The 22,045-nt window shown below is 34.5% G+C and overlaps 3 protein-coding genes and 1 pseudogene across 3 annotated transcripts; 2 read left to right on the top strand and 2 right to left on the bottom strand.

The window, feature by feature from the left end:
* The first annotated feature begins 2,483 nt into the window (after window positions 1-2,483).
* On the top strand, window positions 2,484-4,898 carry LOC146922399 (tetraketide alpha-pyrone reductase 2-like). Its single transcript, XM_085715363.1, has 6 exons — window positions 2,484-2,607; window positions 2,712-2,884; window positions 3,504-3,689; window positions 3,993-4,155; window positions 4,259-4,448; window positions 4,542-4,898. Exons 1-6 carry the CDS (start codon window positions 2,502-2,504, stop codon window positions 4,681-4,683), a joined length of 960 nt encoding a protein of 319 aa, XP_085571489.1. The 5' UTR covers window positions 2,484-2,501; the 3' UTR covers window positions 4,684-4,898.
* Window positions 4,899-6,300: 1,402 nt separating this feature from the next.
* Window positions 6,301-14,661, bottom strand: LOC146922397 (endonuclease 2-like). The gene is made up of 9 exons (XM_085715362.1): window positions 14,466-14,661; window positions 14,049-14,223; window positions 7,621-7,728; window positions 7,460-7,515; window positions 7,276-7,359; window positions 7,041-7,133; window positions 6,872-6,939; window positions 6,708-6,781; window positions 6,301-6,468 (listed from the first exon to the last, which is right to left on the bottom strand). Exons 1-9 carry the CDS (start codon window positions 14,580-14,582, stop codon window positions 6,353-6,355), a joined length of 891 nt encoding a protein of 296 aa, XP_085571488.1. The 5' UTR covers window positions 14,583-14,661; the 3' UTR covers window positions 6,301-6,352.
* On the top strand, window positions 9,224-10,170 carry LOC146922398 (uncharacterized; annotated as a pseudogene).
* Window positions 14,662-16,851: 2,190 nt separating the features above from the next.
* On the bottom strand, window positions 16,852-20,679 carry LOC146922396 (caffeoylshikimate esterase-like). The gene is made up of 8 exons (XM_085715360.1): window positions 20,373-20,679; window positions 19,971-20,000; window positions 19,698-19,827; window positions 19,447-19,593; window positions 19,085-19,215; window positions 18,117-18,254; window positions 17,591-17,689; window positions 16,852-17,289 (listed from the first exon to the last, which is right to left on the bottom strand). The coding sequence occupies exons 1-8, from the start codon at window positions 20,664-20,666 to the stop codon at window positions 17,071-17,073; spliced, it is 1,188 nt and encodes a 395-aa protein (XP_085571486.1). The 5' UTR covers window positions 20,667-20,679; the 3' UTR covers window positions 16,852-17,070.
* Between the last annotated feature and the right edge of the window lie 1,366 nt (window positions 20,680-22,045).

The following is a 22,045-nucleotide window of genomic DNA, read 5'->3' as shown; positions in this document are numbered from 1 at the left end:
TTTTATAATAATTATTATTCACATGACAAAATATCATTGCTAAAAAATACATGTGACATGTGGTCACTAATACAATTTTTAAAATAATTATTATACACGGAATGAATCGTCACTATACATGAAAGATGTTCTCATAACTAAAAAACTTAAAGTAATTATAATACACGAGTCATGTTGTCATTGATATAAATTTTAGAATAATTATTATCCACGTGACAAGTCGTCACCGTACAAGAGACATGTTTTCATTGATAAAAACTTAAAGTAATTATAATACACGATTCATGTTGTCATTGATATAAATTTTTAAATAATTACTTTACACGGGGACAAGTCATCACTAATACACACAAGTTGGCAAACATATTATAAAATTGCATAAGTCGAAAATTATTATACACTTAAATAATTATGGTTGCTAAAATTCTAAACAATGTAAAAAAGTCTGCATAATATAAGAAAGGGATAAATTGTTACCGCTAAAAAGTTAAAAATAATAATTATACATGGAATATGTCGTCGGATCATGTTTTAAAATGATTATTATACTCATTACAGTTGTCACAAATAAATTTTTAAAATGATTATTTTATACTTGAAAAATTGTTGCTGCTAAAAATATAAAAATTATCATTATACACAAGATAAGTCGTCACTAATACAAGAGACATGTTTTCATTGATATAAACTTAAAGTAATTATAATACACGAGTCATGTTGTCATTGATATAAATTTTTAAATAATTATTATACTTGGGACAAGTCATCACTAATACACACGACAAGTTGGCAAACATATTATAAAATTGTATAAGTCGAAAACTATTATACACTTAAATAATTGTCGTTGCTAAAATTCTATACAATGTAAAAGTCTGCACAATATAAGAAAGGGATAAATTGTTATCGCTAAAAAGTTAAAAAATATTTGCTCAAAAAAAAGTTAAAAATAATAATTATACATGGAATATGTCGTCACATCATGTTTTAAAATGATTATTATACTCATGACGAGTTGTCCCAAATAAATTTTTAAAATGATTATTTTATACTTGAAAAATTGTTGCTGCTAAAAATATGAAAATTATCATTATACGCAAGATAAGTCGTCACTAATACAAGAGACATGTTTTCATTGATAAAAACTTAAAGTAATTATAATACACGAGTCATATTGTCATTGATATAAATTTTTAAATAATTATTATACCTGGGACAAGTCATCACTAATACACACGACAAGTTGGCAAACATATTATAAAATTGTATAAGTCGAAAATTATTATACACTTAAATAATTGTCGTTGCTAAAATTTTATACAATGTAAAAAAAGTACGCACAATATAAGAAAGGGATAAGTTGTTATCGCTAAAAAGTTAAAAATAATAATTATACATGGAATATGTCGTCACATCATGTTTTAAAATGATTATTATACTCATGACAGTTGTCCCAAATAAATTTTTAAAATGATTATTTTATACTTGAAAAATTGTTGCTGCTAAAAATATGAAAATTATCATTATACGCAAGATAAGTCGTCACTAATACAAGAGACATGTTTTCATTGATAAAAACTTAAAGTAATTATAATACACGAGTCATATTGTCATTGATATAAATTTTTAAATAATTATTATACCTGGGACAAGTCATCACTAATACACACGACAAGTTGGCAAACATATTATAAAATTGTATAAGTCGAAAATTATTATACACTTAAATAATTGTCGTTGCTAAAATTCTATACAATGTAAAAAAGTCTGCACAATATAAGAAAGGGATAAGTTGTTAATGCTAAAAAGTTAAAAATAATAATTATACATGGAAAATGTCGTCGTATCATGTTTTAAAATGATTATTATACTCATGACAAAGTCATTGTCACAAATAAATTTTTAGAATGATTATTTCATACTTGAAAAATTGTTACCGCTAAAAATATAAAAATTTACATTATACACAAGATAAGTCGTCACTAATAAGAATTTTAAAATAATTATTATACACGGCATGAGTCATCACTATACACGAGAGATTTAAAATAATTATTGGTAAAAACCTTAAAGCAAATATTCATTACCCCATATTGATTTATGAACTGAAATTAATTATCTAACATAGAAATATTTATGACAAATAAACGAAAAAATTATTACATAGAAGACAAGTTGTTCTTGATAAAGATTTAAAAATAAAAAATAGACGTGGACAAGTTATCGTTTATACAAGTTTTAGAAGTAATGTAAATGTACGGGATAAGTTGTCGTTGACTAAACAAACTTTGATACACGAAACCTCATGTTATTTATAAAAAATTGGTATTGCTAAAACTTTCATGCTATTTAGCCATCCCCCGACTTAAATTCTATAATGATATTGAACCCTCATGAACTAAATACTTAATGACAAGATTATACTGCATAAATTCGTCCCCGACCAACCAGCACCCGTGCGGATGCACGGGTATCTTACTAGTACAGAAAAACAGAAAGAGATGCCTGAGTTTTGCGTGACAGGAGGCACTGGGTTCATAGCAGCTTACCTAGTTAAAGCCTTATTAGAAAAAGGTCACATAGTGAGAACTACAGTAAGAAACCCAGGTATTAATATTTAGTGATATACACATCCTTTTAATTTGATTGGTACATTAATTTTTCATTTTTAATCCACTTGTTTTTTCGCAAAATAAAAAATTAATTTGCAGATGATTTGGAGAAGGTTGGTTATCTAACTCAACTAAGTAGAGACAAAGAAAGATTAAAGATTTTAAAAGCAGATCTGATGGTGGAAGGGAGTTTTGATGAGGCAGTGACTGGGGTTGATGGTGTGTTTCATACAGCATCTCCTGTGATTGTTCCATATGATAACAACATTCAGGTACACTTTTCTATTTTGTTATGAAAGTGTGTAATTAATTTTGAATTGTAGTTTTAATTTGAGAAATGATATTTATACAATTATTTTGGGATAACTTTTGTGACAATTTTCTGTCTCTATTTGTTTGATTTCCGTATCAATACTTAGTTTTTATGTAAATTTATTGTTGTCACAAAAGTTGTCGCACAAATTATTGTTCAAATAACACATTACTTTTAATTTTGCTTTCAAAATTGTAGTATCTTGTTCAGCTCACTTTTCATGAATACAGAAGCATAAATCACTTTACATATACCTTACACATATTCAAAAAAGAACATTGTTGCTGAATTCATTATTCAAAGATTTAAAGCAATGATAATTTAATAATCTAACAAGGAAATTATCCCGAGCCTATTGTGAACGAATTGTGAGCGTTAGATATTGAGATTAGCAGAGTACAAGGATGGTTGGAAGTAAAAATGATGAGCTGCTTGCGTATCGTGAACTTTTTCGTGAATTATTTTTCGTATCAAGTAGCATTTCTCATTGTCAAAAGAGAGTTTATTGAGTCATTTCAATAACATAGCATCATCAATATAACATATGGTAATTTGTTGCTATTTGAAATATGTTGTAGGCTACTTTGATTGATCCATGTATAAATGGAACCCAGAATGTGCTGAACTCCTGCATCAAAGCAAACGTGAAACGTGTGGTGTTAACATCTTCTTGCTCTTCCATAAGATACCGCGACGATGTGCAACAAGTTTCTCCTCTTAATGAATCTCATTGGAGTGATCCAGAATACTGCAAACGCTATAATGTAACAACACTTCCTTCTCAATTATAAAGCCTTAAGTCATATCAAATTCTTGTTTGGATCATCACTTTGAGTAATATAGTTTACAAGAACTACATATATCATCACTTTAAGTAATGTCACATTCTTGTTTGGATCATAACTTTGAATTTTATGTTTTCTTTTTCAACATTTTTGAATCATTTTGAAACTAACCAAATTTTAAAATAATACTCAAACTAAAAATAGTCTGTTACATTAGTCTTTTTGGATCAATCAATTTAAATTAGTGTAATTTAAATTCAATGAAACTTGTGAGTTATGCAGCTGTGGTATGCATATGCAAAGACATTGGGAGAAAGAGAGGCTTGGAGGATTGCAGAGGAAAGTGGGCTTGATCTAGTGGTTGTTAACCCCTCTTTTGTTGTTGGTCCACTTCTTGCACCACAGCCAGCTAGCACATTGCTCATGATACTAAGCATCATAAAAGGTTTGATAATTCTCTCTCAAATGTGTTGTGATGTTAAGAATTCTTTGTATTCTATACCATATTTCTTATGACATTAAGTGTTATTTAATCTAAAAAATAACAGGTTCCAGAGGAGAGTACCCAAACACAACAGTGGGATTTGTTCATATAGATGATGTGATTGCTGCCCACTTACTGGCTATGGAGGATCCCAAAGCATCTGGCAGGCTTGTATGTTCAAGCACAGTAGCCCACTGGTCTCAAATCATCCAAATACTTCAGGCCAAATATCCTTCTTATCCGTACGAAACCAAGTAAGTTTAAAAATTGCTGTATATCATATACTATATCAACCTTAATTTTGATATTATATAGAAAAAGTATTTATACTTTCTTTTCTACTATAGGTGTAGCAGCCAGAAAGGAGATAATAATACGCATAGCATGGACACCACCAAAATCACTCAACTGGGATTTCCTCAATTCAAAACTCTTGAACAAATGTTTGATGACTGCATCAAAAGCTTTCAAGACAAAGGCTTCCTATGAGATCCATGAGATGATCTCGAGTACCTCTTTAGGTTCTAACATGTTTGTATCATATAACTGATTCAAAATAAGGAGCCCATAAACCAAAATTTGAAGAATTAGTTAAACATAACCTTTGATGTGTGAAGGAAATAAGTTTTATTACTTTCTTTTACAAAGATTTTTTCTCTATTGGCCTTGTTGATTCATGCAATAAAATATGTATTTAATGACAATTTTCATTCTTTACTTTTTTTCCAAAAATTAATTAGCGGCGAGTGTTGTTTTTGGAATTTGTAAATCACCTTGAAAATTATCGCCGAAGATTACCGGGTTGAGTTGCAAGACTAGATTATTCTTTTTAAGACTTGTTGCACCACTGTCCAAAACTGTGTAAGACCGACGATCAATCACGACGTCCCAAGATAAAACGGCTCATAGATCACTATTTCGGTTTGCTATTGCACAATAGAAAACCTTTCGAGAATTACATTATCAAATATGGTTATTAGGGTCACTAATATGGTGATAGATAGCACTCGAAAGCAGAACGCGTAGAATAACAGCTCGATAACTCAAGTTGAGGGGAGAATAGAAGAAAAATTAGATAAATCATAAGCCTTTTTTGGTGTACGGGACTTCACAACTGATCAAGGAGAAACTTGGGGAAGAAGCATGGCGTGAATCAGCTGAAATAACACACAATGGTTCAACTAATCTTTGGGAGGAAGTATGACACGCGCGGATATGACCCACGGACTTGAAGGAACTGGAAAAATAGAGGGAGGAGATGGAGTATAGGCACAAAAAACACAGCATTTATGGGCATTTTAAAAAATAAAATAAAATTATATCACTTAACACAAGCCCGACAACGGCAGCGTGTGTACTCATTCCGCCCGACAACGGCAGCGTGTGTACTCATTCCATTCACAAAAATGGGTGGGTACCCAAGAGCACACCCTTAAAAGTCTCATCCCACTATATAAACATGATCAATGTATGTGATCTATCCAACATAGAACTTTCACTTTTTTCAATTGCACAAAAAACACAACATTTCTAATGGAGTGAAAAACCATATTCTGCTCTTCTTTCTTGGGTTACATGTTTTCAACCTTTGATTGTTTTTTCCTGTTTTGTTAACGGTGTTTTATACGGAAAAGAGTTCATTATACTCTACAGGATTTGAGCACACGAGGTGGATTAAATCACAAAGATGGTATTGCAAATATGACAATTTGTGCATTCACGGGGAATCAAATACATCAATGAGAGCATCGATCTCTAACTCATAAATTATACTGCGTGACAAAATATAAACAAAAACGAGTCGATTGAACCAAATAAATACATCAATTTTTCCTAACTCAATTTTTGTGTTTATTTAAAAGCAACTCATTCATTAACACATTTTTCAACATACTATCTTTTATTATGTTCCCCTTCCACATAAACCTTTCATTTGATTGTTTTTATTATGTTTCTTTCTTCATTTGATTGTTATAACAACTAAAATTAAGTACATCCTCCAGATTCATTTATTATAAGCAAAAAACAACATTTTAGATTCATTCATTAAATGATGTATGTAGTCTTTATTATAAACCACATACATCATTTAATGAATGAACCTAAATGTTGGTTTTCTTTATAATAAGAAAATGTATTACACCATTTTTTCGCTGTATTACATGGACATTGCATACTGTTTGTCAAAAATACGATTGAGAGTTGCGGCCAATCGAATTCCTCCTTGAGCTAATCGCAAATTCACTATTGGAAAGCGTGTCTGGAAGTAATCATCTGCAAATTACAATCGGTATTGTAAAAACTTTGTGCAAAATAAGTAAAAATTACTAGTATAAATGTGAAAGAAGAACGTGTTTCGATATAAATAATAAGTTAGTATCTAAATGAATTATTTCATAGTAAAAATTATTTTGGCGTGATAAGACTGTAATTGGTGGTAAATTTCTCCATAAATAACACAATTCGTGAGTCCAAAAAAGATATAACACAGCTCTATATATATATTATATTACCTTCTAATTTGGAGCCTTCCTCAGCATCTTTATATGCCCATTTGCAACAATCTTGGCTACTTTCATATGCATATCTAAACAAAATTGGTCACTTAGTAGGCATGTATAAATATAAACATAAATCATACTGCTTTAATAATAAGTGCTATGGAAATAGGACTCACATGATTGGGCATGCGATATCGTCAGAACTGCAGTTTTCCCATTCTTCTACTTGATTACCCCATACTTTCTGTTGATTTATTTGGAGAATATACAAAATAAACAAAGTTATATAATAGAACAAATTCTTGGACTAAGTAACCAAAATTAAATAAAAATATATATTAGTACCGTAATATTGTTTTGAATTGCATCGATGAATTCTCCCAAGTTAGAGTCATAGAATCTTTCAAGTTCAGTCTCAATTATGCTATCGTCCCATACCTGTATATATACATAGACATATTTAACCAATTTAACACTTAGGATATATTTTAAATAATATAAATAAAAAGTATAGAATCTCATGTTAGAATATCATGTTACTTTTGATTTACATTTGGTAATGAAATCATAGATAACTTACACGATGAAGATTTTGTTTCGTTGTGAACCATTGAACATTAATTGTATTGCCTCCTTTGTCTGATAGAAAGCCACAATGTAGAGGCTGAAAATTAACAATGTAGAGAAAAGAACTATATTATATGAGATTGCACATTCTAATGGAATCATGTAACATAAATGTGTGATTAGAAAATCGTATATACCTGGTGGATGTCTCCAATAAAATGTGATAGGAATAGAAGAGATTCTGTGAGATTATCTGATATATTAAGACAAATAACTAATAAGTTAGAAATTCTTAGTTGTGAATTTTAAGATATATATAAAGTAAAACAATGCAATTACATTGCAAAAAAATATTTACAATTAGATTTTGTGTTCCTGCCATAGTCAAGGAGCTGGTTGGTGTAGTTTGTAATAGCCCCCACAGCGCATCTCCCCTTAGCTCCTGTTCTTGGATCCATACAATCCCCTGAATGTTCAAATTGAAGACCAATTGAAAATAATGGTAAAAATTTGCAAGGGCTAACATTTTAATGTTTGAATGTGTGAGGTGATGTCATTTTATACTTGGTGCCAAAATTACAAGAATATGTATGAATGTATCTTTCATCAGTCAGTTTGACGATGGTATGTGTTTTTTCGTTGTTAGTTTGGTCTTTAAAAGTATTTTCTATTACTCTATTTGATCCATATTATTAAAAAACGAAGACACGCTCAAAACCGTTTGATACAGATTAATTGCATCATCCCTTACCTCATATTCCACCACTCTACTATATTAACAATAAGTCCTACCTTGCATCATCCCTTACCTCATATTCCACCACTCTACTATTAACAATAAAGCCAACAAGCCATGTTTGCCATTTACTAATTTGTGTCCATTACTATTTCAACTACCATGGCCTCTAGGATTACTATAAATAAGGCCATTTCCTTCATGTATTCACACAATTTGAAATATATAAAAACTTGAGTTTTCTCATTTGAGAGTTAGAGAGTGGATTCTCTCTTGGTTTCTGAGCCATTTTGGCATCAGAGCAAGGTTCCAAATCCGGAGTTGAGTTTGAGTGCAAGAATCAACGGAAAGTTTGAGTTTTCTAAGGCTGTTCTTAGAGTTTAAGAGCTGCCACCCTCGAAACTCTACTTTGCGGCCATTTTTTCACAAAACTAACGCCGCCATTGCGTTCGGAAGGCCGAAAAACCTTGGATTGGAGGTTTTTGTCACCAACGGAGCCTCCACGAGCCGTCAAACGCCTCGCCGGAGTTCTCGCCGGACCACCACCCGCCGCCGCCGGAAAATCAGAGGTTGAAGACGACCCAGTCAGCAGCCACCTCAGCTGCCACGTGTCACTTCCAGCCAATCGCTTTCCACCACGTGTCAACCTGACACATCACCCCTGACCTGTCCAGTCATCGACAAGTCAGCCGCCACCTGGCTGCCACGTGTCACTTTGTGCCACGTCATCACCCCGTCACCCAAAATTTCCTGAAATTACAAATTTGCCCCAAAACTTTTCCGTAATTGCAGTTTTTCCCCAAAATTTTCTGAAATTGCAAAATTGCCCCTCAACTTTCAAAAATTGCGTAATTACCCCTATATTTTTTGAAATTGCAAAAGTGCCCTGTTCTTTCGAAATTACAATTTTACCCCTGTTAAAATTTGTGATTTTTCAAGAAATCCTTCCTTTTTAGTGCTATTATAAGAGACAATTCCTATTATGCTCGTGGTTGCGGTTTAATCGATCTTCCACATCGAGAAAGAATTATTCTATTTTTAGTACTTATACTCATTTTGCCTCAAAAAAAATAAAATAAATAAATAATGCCTCCAAGAAAAAACGACCAAACACTTAGAGATATTCAAATGGAAGAAATGAGAAGACAAATCCAACGGTTACAAGAAAGCGTAAATGCACAACAAGCACAATTGGAAGCTCGACACATGCAATCGGACGTTGATGAATCAAGTAGCGAATCATCATCATTAAGAAGTCGTCGTCCACAAAGACAATCATTCGAGACAACGACATCAAGGTAGATATTCCCGATTTTGAAGGAAAGCTACATCCGGATGAGTTCATTGATTGGCTCCAAACTGTTGAACGGGTCTTTGAGTATAAAGAGATACTTGAAGAAAAGAAAGTGAAGATCATTCTTCATCAAATTGAAGAAACATGCTTCAATTTGGTGGGAAAATCTAAAAACGAAGCGAGCCCGTGATGGAAAAAGCAAGATCAAGACTTGGGAAAAAGATGCGTCGAGAACTAAGCAAAAGTTCTTACCTTCTCACTATTATCAAGATAATTTTATTCAACTACAGAACCTTCGTCAAAAAAACTTGTCCGTAGAAGAATACACTAGAGAATTTGAGAAGTTAATGATGAAGTGCGACATTCATGAAAGGGAGGAGCAAACAATAGCTCGTTACCTTGGTGGATTAAACAACGACGTTGCTCATCCGGTTCAACTCCAACAATGCGGGTCATTAGACGATGTTATTCGTTTAGCCATACGAGTGGAGAAACATTTACCCAAGAAGCATTCTTATAGGAACTTTTCCTCCACGAGAATTCTTCTTATCCCCGTAAAACGTACAACGATCAGCTCTAGTACTTCGCAAAACCTTCTCCTAAACCCACTGCGAGAAAATAAACCCAAAGCTACCAAATGTTTCAAATGTCATGGTTTTGGACATATAGCTTCAAATTGTCCAACGCGAAGAACCATCACCATCATCAAAGGCGAAGCTTATGAAGAAGCCGATGAGGAAACAAACCGAGATGAACCTGAAAAAGATGCAGAGTTAGAGCCAATTTATGATGAAGAGCTCATTGTTGCTGATCATGGCGAGTCTCGAGTGATCGACGAAGCCTACACGCGATGTCGGCTCAAGAAGAGCATTGGTTGAGGAAAAACATTTTCCATACTCGTTGCACCACTGCCGGAAAAGTTTGTGATGTTATAATAGACGGTGGTAGTTGTGAAAATGTGGTGTCGAACTACATGGTAGAGAAGTTAAAGATGCCAACACAAAGTCATCCTCATCCTTACAAACTACAATGGCTCAACAAAGGTAGTGAAGTGAAGGTTACAAAGCGTTGCCTTGTGAATTTTTCCATTGGTCGAAGTATCAAGATCAAGTTTGGTGTGATGTCGTTCCAATGGATGCATGTCATCTTCTCCTTGGAAGACCCTGGCAATACGATCGTCGTGGCCATCATGATTGTTATGCCAATACCTACTCCTTTGTCAAAGATGGAGTAAAAATCAAGTTAACTCCATTACCACCGAGTGGACTTGATAAAAACAAAAATGAGTCCAAGCCTTTATTGTCTTTAATCACTAAGACTCAGTTCAAAGAAGCTTTGGATGAAGTCCAAACCATGAGCTTTATCCTATTGTTCGAAGAAAATGCGAAGCTTGTCCTTCCAAGTAGAAATTGAACAAATGCTCGGTGAATTCCCGGATGTTGTACCGAAGGCCGTTCCACAAGGATTGTCGCCAATGCGAGACATTCAACATGCTATTGACTTTATTCTGGTAGCCGTCATTCCTAATAGACCGGCTTATAGAATGAGTCCACAAGAACATGCGAAATTACATGTCAAGTCGAAGAATTGCCGAGGAAAGGACTAATACGGGGAAAGTGTTAGCCCTTGTGCTTTGTTCCCTGCAATTTTAGTCCCCAAAAGGGATGGAAGGCTGGAGAATGTGTGTTGATAGTCGAGCTGTCAACAAGATTACCATCAAGTATCGATTTCCGATACCTAGACTTGATGATTTATTAGATCGATTGCATGGTGCCACCATCTTTTCAAAGATCGATCTTCGAAGTGGATACCATCAAATCGGGCTTAGGCCGGGAGATGAATGGAAGGCTCGCATTTAAAACCGAGAGATGGTTTATATGAATGGACGAGTGATGCCCTTTGGGTTATCTAATGCTCCAAGTACCTTCATGCGTCTCATGAATCAAGTACTTCGACCATTCATTGGCAAGTTTGTAGTGGTCTACTTTGACGATATCTTGATCTACGGCAAACACAAGGAGGAACACTTAGAGCGGCTTCGACAAGTGTTACAAACTCTTCGCGAACAAAAACTCTATGCAAATTTGAAGAAATGTTCCTTCCTAACCAACGAGGTTACTTTCCTAGGTTACATAATCACTGCTGAAGGTATTCGAGTTGACCCCGGCAAGGTTGAAGCCATCAATAGTTGGCCTATTCCAAAATCAATTCATGATGTGATAAGTTTCCATGGATTAGCTTCATTTTATAGAAGGTTCATCAAGAATTTTAGCGAGCTCGTTGCCTCACTTACAGATTGCATAAAGGGAGATCAATTCCAATGGACCGAGCAAGCAAAAAAAAGTTTTGACAACCTAAAACAACTTTTAGTGAAACACCGGTGCTAGCCCTTCCCAACTTTGACCGGGTGTTCGAAGTAAGTTGTGACGCTTCCAATTCGGGAATTGGCGCGGTTCTATGTCAAGAAGGTCATCCTATAGCCTTCTTTAGTGAAAAGCTCAACAATGGTAAACTTAGATACTCAATCTATGATAAAGAATTTTATGCCATTGTCCGAGCCTTGCAACATTGGAGTCATTACTTGTTGAATAAAGAATTTATTCTTTATTCGATCATGAAGCCCTCGAAGCATTTGAATTCTCAACAAAAGATCAATCGCGAGACATGCCGCTTGGAGTGAGTTTTTACAAGCTTATCCTTTTTTACTTAAACATAAGGCGGGAGTTCAAAATGTTGTTGCGGATGCTCTTAGCGGGCGTCATACCCTACTTGCCACTATGCAAATGAAAGTCATTGGATTTGAGACGATCGAAGAGTTATACAAAGATGATCCGCAGTTTTCAAAAGTCTTGGAATGCCAGCGATTCACAATCCTCTCGGGACTACTACGGACATGAGGGATTTTTGTTCAAAGGAAAAACCTTATGTATTCCTCGGTGCTCTCTACGTGAAGCAATTATTTGGGAAGCCCATGATGGAGGATTAGCGAGGTCATTTTGGAAGAGATAAAAGCATGTTGCTTTAGTGAAAGAAAATTTCTATTGGCCAAGACTTGAAAGAGATGTCTACAAACATATTCAAAGATGTCGAGTGTCATTTGGCAAAGGCCAAAAGCCAAAACACCGGTTTTTATATGCCACTCCCCTGTTCCGAAGCACCTTGGGAAGATGTTAGCATGGACTTTGTCCTTGGATTACCTCGGACTCAACGCCGGAAGGATTACGTGATGGTAGTTGTGGATAGATTTTCAAAGATGGCTCATTTCATCCCATGTCAAAAGACTAATGATGCCGTTCAAGTTGCTAACTTATACTTCAAGGAAATTGTTCGTCTTCATGGAATTCCAAAAACCATCACTTCGATAGGGATGTTAAATTCTTAAGTCATTTTTGGAGAACCTTATGGAGGAAGATGGGTACTAAACTCCGGTTCGGTAGTGCTAGTCATCCCCGGACGGATGGACAAGCGGAAAGGCATTAACGAGGATTTTGGGAAACCTACTTCGGAGCTTTGTCGGTAAAAATCTAAAACAATGGGATCTCATCTTGGCACAAGTTGAATTTGCATACAATAATTCAACTAATCAAGCTCTTGGAAAATGTCCTTTTGAGGTAGCATACGGAACTCGACCACACGGTCCGTTAGACTTGACTCCATCATCGGATAAACATCGGTATAGTGCGGATGCGAGAAAGCGAGCAAAAGAGATCAAGAAACCGCATGAACAAGTTCGCCAACGGATAATTCGGCAAAATTCACGATACAAGACTAATCGTGACAAGCACGAAGACAACAAATCTTAAAAATTGGAGATTTGGTATGGATACATTTGCGTAAAGAACGATTTCCAAAACAACCAAATGCCAAGTTGTCGGCAAGAGTGATGGTCCTTTCAAAATAGTACAAAAAATCAATGACAATGCTTACAAGGTAGAATTGCCGGGAACCTATGGTGTCTCGGCAACCTTCAATGTGGCCGACCTTTCACCATATCGGATGATGAACTTGATATAAACTCGAGGACGAGTTACGATTTCAACCCGGGGAGAATGATACGGATTAATTGCATCATCCCTTACCTCATATTCCACCACTCTACTATATTAACAATAAGTCCTACCTTGCATCATCCCTTACCTCATATTCCACCACTCTACTATTAACAATAAGGCCAACAAGCCATGTTTGCCATTTACTAATTTGTGTCCATTACTATTTCAACTACCATGGCCTCTAGGATTACTATAAATAAGGCCATTTCCTTCATGTATTCACACAATTTGAAATATATAAAAACTTGAGTTTTCTCATTTGAGAGTTAGAGAGTGGATTCTCTCTTGGTTTCGAGCCACCGTTGTTTATGTAATTTTGATATATTCAATAAGTAGTGATAACTTCGAAAAGAAAAAAAAATCTAGTGATTCTATATATTTCACACATTTAGGAGCAAAATTGATGGTATACTCATCATTAATTGGGAAAAGGGATGAGTAAGGGTGTTTGTGAAGTGGTTTGGATCGATTATGAGGTAAAATTTCATCCAATAAAAAAATTTAAGTACCCAAGAGTCGGTTCAAATGACTTCTAAAAAAATAGCCGATCTGACCCTATTTTATGTGATTTAGTTTGGATTAAGTTCACACGACTTCTAAAAAAATACTCCTTAATATGATCGGATTTGAGTGGTTGTTACAAAAGAACATTTGAACCTATGATTTGAGTGTGAGCACTTGGAATGAGTAAGGATATATCTTACTCTCGTCTTGGTAATTGCAAGCGAAATCAGGAGTATCAGCAAAATGCAAAGAAGCTGACCAAGGATACTGTTTTCTAATATTATCTGGCCATGAACACATGCTGGCTAAGTCATTTTCTGCTGATTTTGGCAATAACTCCTTCACAGCCTCAGCAGCTGCGTTGCTCAGTCGAGCCTATTCAAAAATCAAATTAGACATGAAAAAAGGATTAATTAGTATGCTTGGGTTTGCAAAACGGAGTTTGATGAAAATCACAGCAAAAAATCACTTTAACGTAGAAGCTAGTATTTGGAGCTTACGAAAATCACGACAAAAACACATGAGAAAACGTGTTTTCCTGTGTTGCAAACGGGAGTTCAAACACACACTAAATCAAACAAACAATGAAGTTAGAAAGATATTTATATTATAGGCACCTGAGCAATCTTACAAACGGTGAAATGTCCTTCCTCTCCCCATCCTTGTGTGTTTGGAAGCAAAAGCATGAATGAAACTATGGCTATGGCCACTAGCTGAATTCTGTAACTGCCCATTTTGTTTTGCAACACAAATGCATGCAAATAATGGAACTAGTTGTGTAGTGAGTTAAAGCATAAGGGGGGTTTGGTTACATATACATGTTAACTGGGGTCTTTTTGGACATTATTTATGTCCTTCAAGCCTAACTTTGACAGCTGCGGACATCTAATTTGTATTGCCTAATACATTAATATTATACAATTATTATATTATTATAGTATCACAATTTTTTTTGATAAAATTAAAATATTATCAAGTTATGTAACATGTGGAATTTTTAGTACTGGAATCTTATCAAGATTTCTAAACAACAAAATTCCATCAAGGGATAAACTGGCTCAACGTGATATTTTTTGGAAGGTGCGGAAAGGAATCCTCACATGGTTAGGTATTTCTCATGTTATATCTAATCAGTCTTTTTAATGCTCACAACAATTTTGTGATCTTGGCAGTTGGTGGCATTTAACATGCACACTGCACAAATTTGTGCATCATACACAAGTTAAAGAAAGTGTTTTTTTAACCATTAGATTAAAAGGAACATTGATCCTTAACATAGTCTCTCCACACTATATCATTTTCACTTGTCTTCAACCTTTATATCATCTTCCTCTTTTACCACGACCGGTCCACTACCACCAAACTCAACGGCACCACCACCACTAACTCACATATAAACTATATTAACAAAACTATTTTTTTAGTTGTAAAAAAAAAAACATTTTTTGCTTCTTCAAAACAGAAACAAGTGAAAACTTAATCATAATTCTTCAAAACAGAAACAAGTTTTGATTTCTCAGTACGTGACACTTGGTACTCATAATAGCATCAAAGATTACAGCTTTCTTCCACACCAATTCATACTTGGGTTTAAGTTCATGAACCCAACAAACCCATTTCTCCTGTGGGCAGCGCCACCCAGTGAAATATGTGAGACATTGATGATGGGTTAAAACCAAAAGGTGATTCATGAATGGAATTTTAAATGGGTTTTAAAAAATGGGCAGTTTTGAGAGTTGTTCATTCATCTTCATCGTGGGTTCTTCAAAAAGGTCGAATGAATCTTCTTTACTGAGAAACAGTGATGGGTTTGAAAGATAAAGTAACAAGGAAGTGCTATTTTGTAAGAAAAAATGGTTGCTTTGATTAAATGGAATCTTGGTGGTGGTGGACGTGTGGTGGTGAAAAGAGGGAGATAATATAAAGGTTGAAGAACAAGTGAAAATGATATAGTGTGGAGAGACTATATTAAGGATCAAAGTTCCATTTAATCTAATGGTTAAAAAAACACTTTCCTTAATTTATGTATGGTGCACAAATTTGTGCAGTGTGTATGTTAAATGCCACCTTGGCAGTTGGATAGATAGAGTATCAAATTATCTTTCGTATTTGCTCATCTCACTTTTGAAATTGCTCAAAAACATATTCCATTGATAGTTGTCGTTAATTGCCGTTCGACTTTTCGGTGACGAGTTAACTCATTTAGATCAGTTAAATCGATTTAAAAAGTGATTGAAACAATCTAAAGTGTCGAATGGCAGTTAACTACGGCTAAGGTATGTTTTTAAGCAACTTCAGAAATGGGATGAGCAATTTTCGTATCTTTCAGGTGCTTTGGATGACATGCTTCCGAGCCTCAAGGAAAGGATGACATGCTTCTTATCCATATGGAAAGAAAGAAAAAACATGGTTTTTGGCAGCGAAGAATCAACAGTGCCACAATTAACATATCACATTAATACTATATCTTGGTGGTAGTTAAAAGCATGGATCTCTAATTTTGCTTATGGTTTGAATCTATGGTGGTTTAACCCTTCAAGTTGTACTAGTTCTTCTTTTTGAGGTCTTAAACTTTTAGCCGGTTTAAGACTTTGCCTCTTGTCTGATTATTGCTTTTCTGGACACACCTTATTCTTAGAATAACATTTGATATATTCTCTTTTTGGCTTTTTCAATGAAATAAATAAAATTAAGTTTCCGATTTAGTCGCGGGTTCAAAGACTTGTAGCTTCCACACAATCGACAAGACTCCATAGACGACATAATCGACATTGGGGATCACCCAAGCTAGTCTCCTTGGACTTTCAATACCATACTTGGTTCTTATATTAAACAACTTTCAATTTAAAATGAAGGGATTAACTTTTTGGACTTATATAACTTATTTGTGCTAATCAAACACAATTATCAATTAAATCATACATAGCTGATTGTAACGCCCTTTATTTATCTGAGGATACCTTGAAGGTGATCATTGTGCAGTTCATCCAATAAAATTGAAGCTGAAGGAGAATACTACTAAAATCATTAATGATCCTCTAAAGATGAAAAAACTAGTTATGTTCACATATCACAATAATGGCAGACACATTATGCTACCACAGAAATTGAATCGCAAAAATAATGTAGTTAGGAGGATTTTAACAATTTAAACATAATGTTACTATTATTTTACTCCAAGAATGACTTAGAAAAATGAAGGAAATATTCCATGGAAAAAACTCACTTAATTGAACACCTAGAATCAAGCCATGAGACAATGTCATCATGTACAGCCTTTATTCTATCATCAGGTTCCCCTTCCAAAATGCAGTGGTAACCATTTTCATAGAGCTTTAAAGTCTTATCCTTGCTAGATGCATTTTCATACAGAAATTTGCTCACTAATGGATCTGTCACCTTGTCTGCTGCTCCATGAAGAATCAATAATGGTGCTGATACCTGACATCATCCAATCAACCATACAAAATTCATTGTTTTTTATTGATATGACAATGATTATATGCTGAAACCTATGAAGCACGGATACGGACACGTACACCGGACACGACTAGGACAACGACATGCTTGGCACCGCTAATAAATTGAGAAAATCACACGGTTCAGTGTAATTATATGTGTCAAACGTGTCCGACACCGGGACACGCCTAATCTGAAGAATGTCCGTGGTTCATAGGCTTGAACTAAACAAACATCAAAAGAAAGTAAAAAAGGAAAATGAGAAAATGAAAAGAAATAGAACCTTCTCTACTTTTGACTCAATTTCTTTTGTCACCCTTAGAAGTTCCATGCCGGTTTTAAGTCGTGGATTATCCTCATAACAAATAACATTGTAAGGAGCCTATAAAGAATAACACAAGGATTTAAAAATTTGTTTGACTTATTAAAATATTAAATAACATCAAATTAACCAAAATGTTGCAATGCAAGGCAATACAACATTGTTTAAGCTGCGTGACTAGTAGGAATACAATAGTAAATCAGAAATCAGAAATCTATGATTATGTTACTATTATATTTAGTGCAACACGTAAAGGATCGCCATTGATTAGATTGTAGTTAAACTACAGATATGGCGACAATGTTGATATTTTGGAAGTCTCCGCAACCATATCTGGAGAGTAAATTCAAGCAATAATAACATTCATAACAAAACTGTGACCATTATTACAATATAGATTTAAAAACAGAATAAAAAGTGACTTAATTCTAAAGAAATCATATGCAAGAGAAATGGTATTAAATTTGATTCTATAAGAGTTACTAACCAATTTTCTTTTACTCGGTTCTCTGAAAGCCAGTTCAGCAAGGTCTTTGTTTGGGAAGAGCTTTGCTTTTGGCATCACTTTTGACAAAAGAGTTAACGCCTTCATTACTGCATCAGGTGGTAACACATCATCTGCAATCTTACCAGGAACACAAATCAGCAAGTTAATCAGTCATTCTTCCTCCAACTGTTAAACTGATACGTCACAATTTAAAGGGACTAAAACAATACAAATTTTTATAGAACTTAAAATAATCTGATACATCTCGGAGTGATTTGATAATTTAATCCTTAACATGATCTGCATCTTCATGATGAAGAGTATGCTTAGAAATGCATATTATGACCGGTCAATATTGAATCCGGGTCCAAAATGTTAACATCTCGACGAAAAAACTTATTATCTCACATGTCAGAACAAAAAGAAACCAGATCATCACTAAAGCATTCTTCCCATTTCCTCTTCTGGGAAAACCCAAACTTCATGTAAAGGGATCGTTCTACGAAGACCTTACATATTACAAGGAACTAAATCAAAACCAACAAACATATTTGACCTCTTTCTTTCTCTGTCATGCTTTCTATGAAATAAGGTAAAATCTAACAAGTTTCAGTAGCTCCCTAGGTTACAAGGTTCAAGGAATTCCCCACGTATCACATCTCACATGATAGAAGATAGTTCAACTTTCCTATAGATTGGGCCACTTAGCATTCAAATTATGACAAAGTCCTTAACTGAGGTATAGATTAATTCTTCCAGTTAATAAGCAAACAGATTATACCAATAACAGTATGACTTTTGAGTTTCAGTCATTGTTTAACCAATAATACCATTATGTTTAAAATAGACTCTTTTATAGTTTGAAACAATTATTCAGTGATCATAGCTTGAACAAAATCATTATTTTAAAAATTAAAATAATGAAGTTGTTGAGCATTGGTAACAATACAAAGGAGTAATGAGCTTACTTTACACATTGGTGCTACAAGCATCACAGCATCCCAATTATCTGGCTCCTTCAAATAAACTTTAAGCGAAACCGCCCCACCCATTGACTGCCCCAACAGAACTCGAGGTAATTCTCTCATATCAGGTCTTGCTGTCAATTGAAAAACAAAAGTATGATCAACAACACCATGTGTTTGAAACATATCCAGCACCGACACTTCAGATTATAGGTGTGTCTGTTGACTGACACACATGATTACATTCAATCTCTTCTATTTTCTCAAATTATTATTGGTTTATGAGTCAGTTAGTTTCAAGTCTGGTGTCAGGGTATGTGTCTGAGTCAATTCTTCATAGCTTAAAACTGATGAATCAGACATACCTTTTATTTGTGTATAATGCTCTATAACGTCGTCGACAAGATCATCAAAGTTTGGTATGTAACCATGCAATCCTTCCGAAAGTCCAAAACCTGGATAGTCCATTGCAAAAACAGCATACCCAGATGCAGCAATTCTCCTTGCAACACCTGAATAAAAAATCAAATCCAAACCCAATTTCCACACAATGAATTACTTTCTTCCTTAGAAAAAAAAAATCCAAACATCATTCTAAAAACAGAGAAAAACAAACCTTCAAAGAAGAATGTGCAAGTATCACCATATCCATGACAAAAATACACAGATGCCTTGATTGGAGTTCCTGACTCTGGCATCCAGCTCTTGCAAAAAATTTCCAATCCCCTCGAATTCCTTTCATACCACTACTTAACAAATAAAATCAAACAGAAAACTTAAATGACATTCTTCACCAATCAAACAAAATAAAAAGTTAAAGAAAATCGAAACTTCAACATAGTTCTAGAATTTGTTGAACATAATAAAACAGTACAGCAGAAAATCTTACTTCTTCTGCTCTGATTCCAGCAGGAGCATCCTAGGAAAAACAGATCAAAGAATCAGTCAGTGTCTGCTTCTTCAACAAAGCTATAGATACACAAAATAAAATAGAAATGGGAAACTGACATAACTACCAACCTATGAAACACATACTCCTCAGACACGTCAACGCTGATAATAATTTAGGAAAATGATATAATTCAATATAATTCAATATAATTATATGTATCGGTGTCGGACGGACACATGTCTGCGTATCTGACCTCAGAACACGCCTAATCCTAGGAGTATACGTGCTTCAAAGCTACCAACTAACATTTACTTATAAAAATAAAAAACTCCAAGGATGGAAACATAAACAATCTGAAGCCTGACATTGGTCAAGATGAAAAGTCAAAGCTAAACAAACCTTAAACAAGCAATGATCAAGCTGTTGTTGAACTTCAGCAAAAGCAGAACGAACCCTTCTTCTAGAATATGCAAAATCAAGGTTATAAGAAGCTATATCATTCAACTCTTCACTCACACCTTCAATTGGTGCTTTTCTCTTTGCTGTCACTGTTAGTTTTGTTGTCTTTGGTTTATTATTGAGTTTTGTTGTAAAGGGTAATTGATTCTTCAAAGGGTTGTTGTAAATGGGAGAGAAAGGTATGAAGGATGTTAAGTTCTTTGATTGGAATCTGAATGTCTTCGATAGCTCCATGATCAATAAACTTAGTGGGATATCAGGAATAGTATATTCTATCTACATGAATTTTTTTTGTATATTTTAATTAATGTAATCTCACTTATAATATAAGTTGTATAATTATAACACCTAAAATTTTGCACAAAGAAATATGAAAATCTCAAAAAATGTATCAATTCTCAATGAAATGAAAGAGCTATGGTCCATGATCGGAAGTTCCAAAATGGTGAAAAATACCAAACATTGGTAGACCACAGTCCATGTTGTGACCACAATTCCACTTTCGTAATTAAGTGCACCATGGCGGTGGCACGTGTCTAACGTGCAAAACGTATTTCTATTTTTTTTTAATAGGGAGTAAATTCGTACTTAAATTCTTTACGTTCCCTATAATTAAGTACCGTATGTTTTATTATAAAAACCACTTTGGAATATCAATGGACATTAACTTTTCTTTTTCTATCATATAGTCTCTCTGTTTTAAAATGTAATAAGCAAAATTATATTAACGTAAATTGATGTATTAGATACAAAATTTTTAAACTAAATACATTAATGTTTATTGATCAATTTTTGCTTATATTTTTAGAAAACGAGAGTACTGTCGATCTCAAAGAGTAATTGTGCCAAATCAAGTTTGAAGCTTCATCCACGGTATTATTACTACCTGTAGTCGGCATGTCATAAACGGAATGGAAAGAATATTTTACGGAAATGTGGTACAATGTGGTATTAGAGCCATGTTGGTCTTGCCGGGACCGGCATCGAGTGAATTGTCATGTTGTATGCGAATGGTGTTTAGTTACCTTTGATACTTGTTATGTTGTTCTTATATGTTCATTTGGTTTTGTGTAGAAGTGACATGGTTGGTGGTAGAGATGATGCGGCAATTGCGAAGCCTAGGGGGTGGACTACTTCGGATTGTGTAAGGAACCGGGATAATTGTTTTGTGTCTTTCTCTTCTCTCTCTCCTCTCTCTCTCTCTCTCTCTCTCTCTCTCTCTCTCTCTCTCTCTCTACTTTATCCATTTGTATTAGACTTTTAACATTGTTTCGGACTACGAACTTCTATCATACTCTAGACCCCCCCTGTGTTTTTCTCACCTTCAAGCATCATTTCATTTGAGATACACCTTACTTTGATTCCATTCCAAAATTCATGTGCATATAAGTTCAAAGTTCGTCTCAATTCAACAAAAGTCGAATTCAACAAAACTTAATCAATATCAAGCAAGCATGATTACATAGACTCGATTCATCGAAAACAACATATAAGCAACACTTAGGGAAGTCCGGGAAACACCCCAAAAGGTCAAAAAATGCAAAACGGCGAGTGTTGTTCGGCACTCGCTCGCGATGGTGCAACATCTACTCGCCAGGCGAGCTCCCTGCTCA

Source organism: Medicago sativa, chromosome 5 (assembly GCF_051527215.1).
Source record: "Medicago sativa cultivar Bolivia chromosome 5, Bolivia_mono, whole genome shotgun sequence".
Classification (NCBI taxonomy): Eukaryota; Viridiplantae; Streptophyta; class Magnoliopsida; order Fabales; family Fabaceae; genus Medicago; species Medicago sativa.
Note: the sequence above shows the minus strand (reverse complement) of the source record. Positions and strands in the feature narration are given on the sequence as shown.